The sequence below is a fragment of the Oryx dammah genome, unplaced genomic scaffold (assembly GCF_014754425.2).
Source record: "Oryx dammah isolate SB20612 unplaced genomic scaffold, SCBI_Odam_1.1 HiC_scaffold_27, whole genome shotgun sequence".
NCBI classification, from domain to species: Eukaryota; Metazoa; Chordata; class Mammalia; order Artiodactyla; family Bovidae; genus Oryx; species Oryx dammah.
Window position 1 is genome coordinate 114,177,028 of NW_024070211.1, and position 12,043 is coordinate 114,189,070.

At 40.8% G+C, this 12,043-nt stretch overlaps 1 protein-coding gene across 1 annotated transcript; it reads right to left on the minus strand.

Moving 5' to 3' along the window:
- Positions 1-4,589: 4,589 nt before the first annotated feature.
- ATP5MC3 (ATP synthase membrane subunit c locus 3) lies at positions 4,590-7,759 on the minus strand. Its single transcript, XM_040228203.1, has 5 exons — positions 7,626-7,759; positions 7,327-7,438; positions 6,113-6,190; positions 5,413-5,606; positions 4,590-4,849 (listed from the first exon to the last, which is right to left on the minus strand). Exons 2-5 carry the CDS (start codon positions 7,363-7,365, stop codon positions 4,735-4,737), a joined length of 426 nt encoding a protein of 141 aa, XP_040084137.1. The 5' UTR covers positions 7,366-7,438; positions 7,626-7,759; the 3' UTR covers positions 4,590-4,734.
- Positions 7,760-12,043: the final 4,284 nt, after the last annotated feature.

Sequence of the window (12,043 nt, forward strand, 5' to 3'; positions counted from 1 at the left end):
TATTCGAATCACTTTGCCATACATTTGAAAGTAAGATTATATTATAAATCAACTATACTATACTTTAAAAAAGTGTGAAGATTATTTGGCCATATATGGAAGGGTTTATTTGGGGGCTATTACATTGGTCTATTGTATCTATTTTTAAGCCAGTATCACATGGTTTTGATTACTGTAGATTTTATAATTTTTAAAATCAGGGAATTCTTTTTTTTAACTTTCTCCACATTTTCCTCTAGCTCCTCAAGCATCTTTAAGATAGTTGTTTAAGTCTTTGTCTAGCAGATCTGCCATCAGGTCTTTATCAGGAAGATTCTGTTGATGTTTTTTTTTTCCCCCTTTGAATGAGCCATACTTTCCTGTTCCTTTAAATATTTTGTGATTTTTTTTTCTGGGGGGTTGAAAACTGGACATTTGAATTTAATAATGTGGATCTCTGGAAATCAGATTATCTTCCTTCTGTAAGATTTAATTTTTTGATTGTTGTGGGCTCTTGTGCCAAGGACCGATCAGCCTGATGTGTAAACTTAAGGTGTTCCCAGGTCTTTGTGAGTCCACGGTCACTGTCCTTACTCCTGCTCTGCACCTCTTTTATTCACATACACTCCGTATCATGTACCTCCGGTTCAGTTCAGTTGCTCAGTCGTGTCCGACCCTTTGCGACCCCATGAATCGCAGCACACCAGGCCTCCCTGTCCATCACCAACTCCCGGAGTTCACTCAGACTCACGTCCATCGAGTCCGTGATGCCATCTAGCCATCTCATCCTGTCATCCTCTTCTCCTCCTGCCCCCAATCCCTCCTAGCATCAGAGTCTTTTCCAATGAGTCAACTCTTCGCATGAGGTGGCCAAAGTACTGGAGTTTCAGCTTTAGCATCATTCCTTCCAAAGAAATCCCAGGGCTGATCTCCTTCAGAATGGACTACATCTCCCCTTTTCGAGCCCACAAGTCTTTAAGAGTATGCTTCAATCTTGACCATAATTGGCTCCAGTCCATCCTACACACTGTTCTTGTATTAAATTTTAAGCAGATCTAGGCCATCAACAGCTGGCTGTGGTCAAATGAATTACATCTGCCAGATCACATAATTTGGCCTCAGTTTACCTTTGTAGCCTATACTATTTCCCTACCCTGGCAGTTGTTTCTCATGAACTTTACCTCATGCTATTCACTAAGATATCCTCTTAATCTGGGCTTTCTTCATTCCACCAGTTCAAGGTTTAATTTGTAGAAAATTAACTCTTCTTCATGTAATTCCATCACTAGAAAACTCTTCCTACCCCTTCTGAACATCATAGTACTTTCTACCACTCTCCTGGAACTTACCATTCTACTTTGTTTCGGTTATTTCCCTAAGTGTCTAGTGTTTGTGGCTAGATGACAAGATTCTCTTTAGTTATACTTTATATTCAAATCTGCATTTAAGGTTAATCCCAAAGGCATCAAAAATACATTTTTGCAATGAGGAAAGGTAACAACGTGTCACCAAATAAGTACACACAGAAATCTGAAATACCATCAGGAACAACATTCTTCTACCACCGTTGGGTGGTGGTGTCTCTCGGAGTATTTAAACAGGCCAAACTCTTATTAACATGGAAAACTCATTTGGTCTTTGATGTGAAAACATCTTTATTGGCCTCTGTTCAGAAACTAAAGTTAGTGAAAAGCAAACACCATTAATATTTGCTAGTAAGGCTAGTAGCACTTGCTGCAAAAATGTTGTACAATAAACATTTCTGCTGTTAAAGATATATTCCAGTGTTGGAAACTTGTTATTGTAATTAAGATAAAATTGCCTGTGGTTACACTGCTAAGTTATACTTATTTTCTAAGAATGTTTTTGTTCAGTAATTTAGAAGCAGCCATAGCACAATTTCCTTTTCATTCTCAGGGGATTTCCTCAGCTAAGGGCATGTCTTTTAAGAAACCTGTTCCATAATTAATGTTTCAGGCCTCTTTAAGCACCAAACCAGCACGAAGAGCAGGTTTTGGTTTGTCTGACTATCTTATTTAAAATGAATTGGGGACTTTGCTGGTAGTCGAGTGCTGAAGACTCCGGGCTCCCAACGCAGAGGACCCAGGTTACATTGCTGCTCAGGGACTAGATCCTATATACCTCAACTAAGAGTTGGCATGCCATAACTAAAGATACTGCATGCTGCAAAGAAGACCTGGCACAGCCAAATAGTTTAAAAATAAATGAACTATGCCTTTAAAAATTAATAAAATAAACAAAATGAAGTTGTTACAAAGGATTGGTTAATCTATTTCCCTAGGACTTAAAAACTTTGGTATGACTTTACAATCTGGACTTTATATTAATTGTACAGTACTTAAGTTGTAAAATACATATTCTTTCAACCATTTTAAAGTGTATAATTCAGTGGCACTTGGTACATATAGTGTTGTACAACCATCACCAGAACACTGATTACCCCAAAAAGAATCCCAACTATTAAGCAGGCACTTCCCAATCTTTTCCCATTAGCCTTTAGTAACCACCAATCTGCTTTGTCTCTGTGGACTGTTTTTTGATGCACTGCAAGGCTTGTGGGGTTTTAGTTCCCCAACCAGGGATCAAAGCTGGGTTCTCAGCAGTCAAAGTCCAGAGTCCTAACTACTGGACCACCAGGAATTCCGTGTCTCTATGTTTCTATGGATCTGCCTATTCTGGGTATTTCATATAAATAGAATCATATAATATGCAGTCTTACTGTGTCTGGCTTCACTTAGTCTGTTTCCAAGGTTCATTCATGTTGTAACACTTATCAGTACCTCCTTCCTTTCTATGGCTGAATATTCCATTACATGGATATTCCATTACATGGATATACCACACCTTATCATCAGTTTATGCAAACACCATCATTTGTTCATCCAAACATCAATTTGGTTGTTTCCACCTTCTGGCTGCTGTGAACAGTGCAACTATGAACATCTGTATATAAAGCTTTTGCTTGAATGCTTGTAATTTTTTTGGATATATACCAAGGTGTGGAATTGCTGGATCATATAATACTTCTCATTTAAATTGCTGAATTCAAATACTGAGTGGTACTATTTATGAAAATAGTGAAGGCTCCAGGAAATCATGTAACACACATTAGATGATTAACCAAAAAGTGGCAGTAGCTGTAGCTCTTTAGGTTTTGACACTAGGTAGTGGGAAGGATCAGAGAAGGCAACGGCACCCCACTCCAGTACTCCTGCCTGGAAAATCCCATGGATGGAGGAGCCTGGTAGGCTGCAGTCCGTGGGGTCGCAAAGAGTTGGACACGACTGAAGTGACTTAGCAGTAGCAGCAGCAGTGGAAAGGATACGGAAAAGTTAGTGATTCTCAAATAGCGTGAAAAAATTACCTGGCAAACCTTTTTAAAAATGCAGATGGCTGAGTCTCAAGGCCAAATACTCTAATTCAGTAGGTCTAAAGCCTAGGAATTTGTACTTTATAGACATCCTAGATGATTCTGATGGAGATGGTCTTTCCACCACTGTACTTTGACAAACCCTTGAAACTGATGGCTTTTTCTCAACTGAAATCAGATTAGGCAGAAGGGATTAAAGGAGTAAAATGAAGCTTTCCCAACTGTCATCTTAATCTTTTATAGAACCAATGCAACTGTGATGACAAATAATGTATCTGCTGAGGAAGTATATATCTGCTATGAGGAAAACTCAAGTCTTTCTATAGTAGACTTTCTTCATTTTAATAGGCAAAACCTGACCGATAAGCAACACATAATATTACAATAAACTACTACTGAAAGTGAAAGAAACCAGTCGCTCAGTTGTGTATGACTCTTTGCAACCCCATGGACTGTAGCCTACCAGTCTCCTCCATCCATGGAATTTTCCAGGCAAGAGTACAGGAGTGGGTTGCCATTTCCTTCAGGGGATCTTTCCGACCCAGGGATCGAACCTGGGTCTCCCACATTGCAGGAAGATGCTTTATCATCTGAGCCACCAGGGAAGCCCATAACTGAACCTGTTGTCATTCCCAAGACTCCTATTATAAGCATTTGTTAGTATCAAAGATAAGCAATGCTGTAGCAACTTTTGGCTTTAAATTGCAGCCAATTCAGTTTACTTTTTGATATTGAGTTTCTTCTAAGAAGACAGATAAGATTCACTATAAACACACAATTGCTTAATGTGAGACTTACTGACAATCAAAAATTGCCTCCCTAATCTCAACACCCATTTAATAAAGCTTCAATTCCTAAAAACCTGACATGATTTATTTTTAGATCCAGGTGTGTAAGACCAGCCAGGTTAGTCTTGGAAGATAATACTGCTTCCAAGTATTGTAATTCATGTTAGCCCTTCAAAACATAAGACCATCTTAAGTAATTAATCTGATTTAATCATATTTCACAGAAGCTCAAAGCACTCAAACATTCCCCCTTTATATGAATAAACTAAAGCCCTATAATTTACAATGTGCAAAACATTAAAATAATTCCCATAAAAATTATATTAGCATATTTTCCATCATCAGGGACTGATACAGCCTCTGCCTGAATACACGTTCTTCTCAGTGATGATCTAAATTTAAATTTAGGTAAATACAAATCACAGCAAAAATTAAAGTTTCATCTTTAATGAAATGACTTTGGAAATAACAGACATTTCCATGACACCAACACTACAGTTTTCGGAGTCACAGTAAGATACACAGAATTATATCCGTAATTAATATGAATGCCAACATTTCAAGCAGTAATTTCTGTTACATGGCAAACAAAATCAAGAAAGCAACCATCAAACAAAAGAGACCCATAGCTTCAGACAAGGCAAATCCCAGGATAGCATATGAGAACAGCTGCTGCTTCAGTGAAGGGTTTCTAAAAGAGACAACACATATCATATTATTCAAATTTTAGCATGGTTGATAAATGTTAAAGAAACAGATTATTAGTGTTGGGTTCTCTGTAAGCTGAAAAGTACTGGCACAGCGTTCTGCCCAGATCTCTTTTGGTTCTGCCTGTGACATTCCTTTCCCTTCATTTCTAATCATATGGGAAAAGAGAGGAATCATCTCCCTGTATCAATGGTCAGTCTTCATCCATTATGAAGGATTCTGACCTTCTTATCCCTATAAAAGTATGTTTAAGATTTGATAGTTAAATAAAAGGTGTTAAATAATAAAATGGAAACTGGTATTTTTTTAAAGCGTGAGCTCTCTTGCTCTGACGTTAGACAAGGAGTTTCTCTAGTCCTTAATAGGTAAACTTGAGTCTCTCCAAGGGGTTTTGGGAGCAGTGATAATGCATACAAAGTACTCAAAATGTAATGCAAGACACAGAAAGGCACTTAATAGCAAGTAGCTATTATTATTTCACTAGTTTTCTAAGTTTCCAACTATTTCAAACATGTTTCAAGCTATTTATTTGGCAATAGAAATTACCTGGCATAACCAATGATGAGACTGCCAAAGACTGTTCCAATACCAGCACCAGAACCAGCCACTCCTACTGTGGCAGCACCTGCACCGATAAATTTGGCTGCAGTATCAATGTCTCTGTTGACCGCAGTGGTCTGAAACTCCCTTTGGATTAACTGAGACACACCATTCTGGGTGCCATTAAATACCGTAGAGCCCTGGAGAGCAGGAAATAAAGGCAAAGGTCAAATCAGTAATCATAGTTAGCTATTTTAATCATGGTACTGTCAAAATGATAACCACTTCTCTATATTTGTAGCTGAGTTTGAATAGAAGATGGTGTGGCACCATGGAAAACTCTAGGGCTTAGAATAATTCCAGTCTTGCAGAAAAGGAACAACAGTATCTACACCACATAAGGTCTTTGAAAATTAAGAAAGTGTATGTGCATATGCTTTTTAATAGAGTAGGCTCTTCAGTAACTTGTTATCAAAATCATAAACACCAGCAACTCAAAACACTTAAACATATATATTAATTATACTTCCTGGCCAAAATTCAGGTGACTAAGTTTTGGATAAAGTTTCTTTCATTGGCTCATCCTCTGCAAATTTTCTGGATGAAAGGGTGGAAAGGACTGCCTAAAACCATTCATTAACGAGGTTTTCCCTCTTTGCTTTGATAAAGACCCTAAGACTTCTTTGGTAGCATTAGTTAATTTTACCTCTCCAGTCCTATTCTCTGGTCGAGATAACACTGATGCAGAAATTGGTCTGTATGCAACTCTGGATCCAGCTCTGATCTGTTCATGAAAAAGATTCCATGTATTAAGACAACAGATATGACTTTCAAGGACCTTCCCACACCATGAATTCTAAAAAGGTAAGCTGCAAAAATGAGTCAGAAACATCATGACTTTTCTCTATTGATTCTTATCCTGGCTATTTGATCATGTTTCAATGCATGAAGCAATTTTAACAAAACTGTTAATGAAATTTTAAAAGTTATTCATAATGTATTTGTAATACTCTGAACAAAACTTTTAGAACAATTAGTTAGAAAGAGTATTACTTTTAAAATTTCAATTATTGTAGTGCCACAATTCAGATCAGAAAACCAGCAATACATACCCCACATTCTCTGATAAGTGGATCAACAAGTACTATAAACGCCTGTCATTTTAAATAGCCCATTAGTTAACATGAGCTCCCGCTATTTCTAAGATTATTCCTATATGTCCATTAATCATAAAATTAAAAAGCAGTTTAAACAATTCCACAGTGGTGGAAGAACAATCCTTTAAACAGTCTGACCATAAGGACATATTCCTGCCCTTGAGTGTCCACTAAGGTCACAGAAAATTCCTTCAGAACCAAGACCTGATTCTCTAAGATAAACCCCCCAGATCTTCACACAAAGTGCCCAAAAATGGTTTTGGAAGTAACACCCCAAAGGCAGTAGAAACTTTCGGCTCCTGCACTAGCTGCCTCCGCCCACACAGGGTGAGGCAAAGTTCCTCTGCAGCATCGAGTTTGACCTACAAATCGTAATGGAGACCGCAGCAGTAGCGAATGTAGGCCTAGAGGCCCCTTCCACTCTTCTCTGCACCCTAACCCTCGCGTGCCCCGATCCAACAGGGTGTCGGAGGAGGTGGGGGAGGGGCCGTTCCAGGACAAGGAGCAAGGAGCGTTTGACCTAGACCGAGCTGGACCTGACAACTAGGAACTAGGCCTCGGCGGTTCTCCATAACCAGAGTGGAGGGGAGGAGCGAAGTAAGAAACCCCAGGAAAGGGATAAAAAGACACAGAGGTTTAGAGGCGTGAGGGAACTGTCCTGAAAGGGCCGTGAGTTCCACGCGGAGGTGACCCATTCAACAACGTAGACGTCCGGGCCAAGAGGTCTGGCCCTCGAGCTCCAGGCCCAGTCTGGGCTACGCACCAGAGCTGGGGTGCAGGCAAGCTTGGCGCAGGCGAACATCTTGCACTCTTCGGGACAGCGCAGCTGGAGGACTTGGGTGACAGGAGACGTGGGCTCCTCTCCCGCTTCCTCTCTGCGGAGGCAAAGAGGCTTAAGGTCAACTGTCCTCCGAGGGCCCGTACTTCCACCCAAGTCCCTCGGGTTCCCGAGCACGCGGTCAGCTCGGGCCCAGCGCCAAACGAGGCGCTGGCAGAATGAATGGGTCCCTCTGGGGCGCGGCTTCACCACGGCCAGACCCGGCTTCCGCGCCCTCCGCTTACCTTCCACGGAGGTGGCGGCGGCGGAGGCGGCGGCGGCAGAGGTCGAAGGAATGGGGCTGGGCGCGCACGCGCAGTCCCGCTCTTATCCGCACCGCAGCACCCGGATGGAGAAGGCGGGGAATTGGGTGCAGCCCGGAAAACGCTCAAGGTCACTTTGTAACAACTTTATTGGTAACCAGTCCGGAAGGACAGAGACAGCCGCTCCAAGATGGAGTGGCGGGCAGAAGAAGGGTTAAGGACAGACAAAAAGTAGATATTGAAAACTAGCCCAGGGAGAGGGAACCGAACGGATTATTTCGCCTTTGATCTAAGCTGGTCGCAGAATAGTGGGAGTTAATCTTTCAGTTGACTTTCTTAATGAGATTTGGCCTTTTATTAGTTGGTATGTTTCTTTCGTAAAAGAGATCCCTTCCTGGTCATTCTTCTCTGTGAAATAGGACTCTGTGGGAAAACGTTTCATTCACTGCTTAGCAGAAAGTGAAAATACATTTCTGTAAAGGAATCTGAAAAAGAGTTCCAGAAGTCTGGAATAATTTTTTGGGGGAAAGTGGGCCTGACCTTCTGGGGCAAGTTCAGTTCAGTCGCTCAGTTGTGTCCGACTCTTTGCAAGCCCATGGACTGCAGCAAGCCAGGCCTCCCTGTCCATCACCAACCCCCAGAGCTTAAGGTCAAGTGTCCTCTGAGGGCCCGTACAATCAATGTCCATTGATTTGGTGATGCTGTCCAACCATCTCATCCTCTGTCGCCCCCTTCTTCTCCCACCTTCACTCTTTCCCAGTATCAGGGTCTTTTCAAATGAGTCAGCTCTTCGCATCAGGTGGCCAAAGTATTGGAGCTTCAGGTTCAGCATCAGTCCTTCCAATGAATATTTAGGACTGATTTCCTTTAGGATGGACTGGTTGGATCTCCTTGCAGTCCAAGGGACTCTCAAGAGTCTTCTCCAACACCACAGTTCAAAAGCATCAGTTCTTCGGAGCTCAGCTTTCTTTATGATCCAACTCTCACATCCATACATGACTACTGGAAAAACCAGAGCTTTGACTAGACGGACCTTTGTTGGCAAAGTAATGTCTCTGCTTTTTAATATGCTATCTAGGTTTCTCATAGCTTTTCTTCCAAGGAGCAAGTGTCTTTTAATTTCATGGCTGCAGTCACCATCTACAGTGATTTTGGAGCCCCCTCAAAATAATACTGGGACAAAGGAATAAGCCCCCCCCTCCCCCCCCAAAAAAAGTACTGGGACAAAAGAATAAGCAGATGAATAGATCTCAGAGCTTTGTGACTTGGGCACAAAGTTACCTCTTTGTAAAGAGAGGGAGGTCGGTTTTTCTCCCAGCCCTGTGATTGGGAGAATTAAGGGATTGTAAATGTTTTTTCCTGTAGGGCCAGGGACTAAAGAAAGTCCGAGTATTTTCAAAACTGACCCAACTTTAACACTTGTGGGTATCTTTGGGCTTCAGATGAATACAGAAATATCTTAGGGAAAAAATGGCTCTTACTGGACTTCTGTCAGGTCTTGAATTCTGTAAATCTGACTTAGTAGTTCTAACAAGAGGCTGTGGAAGTGGTACAAGTCAACATGAAAGATTAAGTATCTAGGGATGTCTAGGGACTGAAATCTGACCTACTTGGCCTAGAGCCCTGAAACAACATGGACCCAGAGGATCACTTTTTTTCTAGTTGGCACAACGGTGCAGTATCATCTAGCAGTAATCCTGGGGAGAAGCCCTCAGAACTAAAATTTGAAGAATGAGTTAAGACTGATCTACTTCATAGGCAATTAAGACACTTATCCAGCTTCAGAGGCAGATGCTTCAAACTCACATGCAAGCTAATCATTTTAGGCTCAATCTTTAGCACATAAGAGTTAATTCACATGTGCAGTTCAAGGAGAACTTATTAGTATATTTTCTGAAGCACTCAATTCTTGCCTGAAGTATGTGGTAAGATGTCCTTTGATGTCTAAAGTTGAAGAAACAATAATGCTCTGTCGTAGTCAGGGTTCACCAGAGAAACAAAACTAGCTGGAAGAAAAATTTGACCTCTCTTGGCAGGATCCTACTGGTTCTGTTTCTGTGGAGAACCTGGACTAACACAGAGCATTATTATATTAAGCATTATTGTTTACATATATCTATAGGCTTCCCAGGTGGCACTAGTGGTAAAGAACCCACCTGCCAATGCAGGTGGTGTGGAAGGTCCCCTGCAGGAGGGCATGGCAACTCACTCCAGTATTCTTGCCTGAAGAATCCCATGGACAGAGGAGCCTGGAGGGCTGCAGTTCATAGAATCACAAAAAATCAGACACAACTAAAACGACTTAGTGTGTGTGTGCACCTGAGCACACGCGTGCGCACACACACACACACACAGAATGACCATATGGAATTAATTGACTTATGTGGTTATAGAGACTGAGAAGTTCCAAGGAATGCTGATGGTATAATTGAACTGGATCTGAAGGCCTGAGAATCACTGAGGCCAATGATATAAATCCCAGTCTGAGAAAATAAGATGGAATGGCCCACTTCAGTAGTGAGACAGGGAGGAAAAAAGTGAATTCTTCCTTTCTCTGACTTTTGTTCTATTCCTCAATGGACTGGATGATGGCTTCCCACACTGGGGCGGGCAATCTACTTTACTGAGTCCACAGATTCAAGTGCTGATCTTGGTGGGGAGGGAGGCCCACTAGGGAGGGGATATATATATATATATATATATATATATATATATATATCTAATATATGTATATAAAAATATATAAAATATAAAAATATATTCATATGTATATATAAATAATTATATATATAATTATGACTGATTCACATTGATGTATGACAGAGACCACTACAACACTATAAAGCAATTATCCTCCAGTTAAAAAAAAATCTCATCCAGAAACACCTTCACAGACACTAGAAATAATGTTTAATATACATACTCCTGTGCCCAGTCAAGTTGACACATAAAATTAATCATCACAGTCCTTATACTTCAGTAATAGATTATCTTAAGGGAAAAATTATTCTAAATGGATTTGTGTATGGAAATGGCTTAGAGAAAAGCCCCTCCTCTCCAGCCATAAATCAGTAACAGTAACTGTTGAGAAGAGGCAGGAGAAAAGCCAGGCCCCCTAACAGTCTCACTTCCATGGTGCATATGGGTTAGTTGCCTATACGAGTGAGAGGTACCCTCTGTGTCCAGGCTCCCTCCTGACATGTGTCAGCATGTCAAAGAGCAGATGAGTTGGCCTAGAAGAGAATAGATCCTTTGTGGGTTCTGTGAGTTAGAGTTTAAATATTTATGAAGAATTTTAGGTGTTCAAAGAACAGATGTTCTACCTTTGAGAACGGGGTGTGTGTGTGTGTGTGTGTGTGTGTCTGTGTGTGTGTGTGTGTGTGTGTGCACGTGCGCGCGCACACGCATTTAAAACAGAGAGAGACACAGAGAAAGACAAATAATAAGTTAGTCATAAGTATTTAATCCTGTCTACATTTTTTCTTAGACTGTGGGGTTAGTCATGGTAAGTTATGGGACATTAGAATTAGGTAATATCTGATAACTGGGTGATGATGGCATGAGGAAGAAAGGAATGGGGCAGTAAAAAGAGTATGAAAGATAATTTCTAAATAAATCCTCCCCTATCCTGCATGCTCCTCTGCAATGTGACTTTACTACTCATCTCATCTAATCTACTTGCTTGATAATTAATATAGAAAGGTCATTTTCATTAAAAGAAAATGAATATGTATATGAGTATGAGATCATGTTCCTCTGCTGACTCTAACCCATCTCGAAGTAAGTAACTTACTCCTTTTCCAATTAATATGCCAGGTGCTGCTAGTTACCTATTCAACTTTATTCTCCCCTTCTCTCTTACTTACAGGATCCTGCTCCCAGTTACAAAAACTACTGAGCTTCCCAGGCTCACTTACAGTTAGGAATTATCAATGGTTTGTGAGTTGAAGTTACTTGGCAGTGCCTCTAAGAATGCTTAGAAAGAAGTTAGAGGCAACTGGTTCATTTTTTTTTCTTTTCTTTTTCCTGCCTGGAATATGAATCCAGTGTCTGGAGGTGAAGCAGCAATCTTGCAACCATGAGTACAGAAGTGACACATTAAGTATGGAGAAGCTGGGAAAGAAAAGGAGCCAGATACCACTCAACCATAAAAAGGAATGAAATTTTGCCATTTGAAACAACATGGATGGACTTGGAGGGCATTATACAAAGTGAAATAAGCCAGGCAGAGAAAGACAAATACTATATTATATCACTTATATGTGGAATATAAAAATAAAACAAGGTAGCACCCACTCCAGTACTCTTGCCTGGCAAATCCCATGGACGGAGGAGCCTGGTAGGCTGCAGTCCATGGGGTTGCTAAGAGTCAGACACAACTGAGCGACTTCACTTTCACT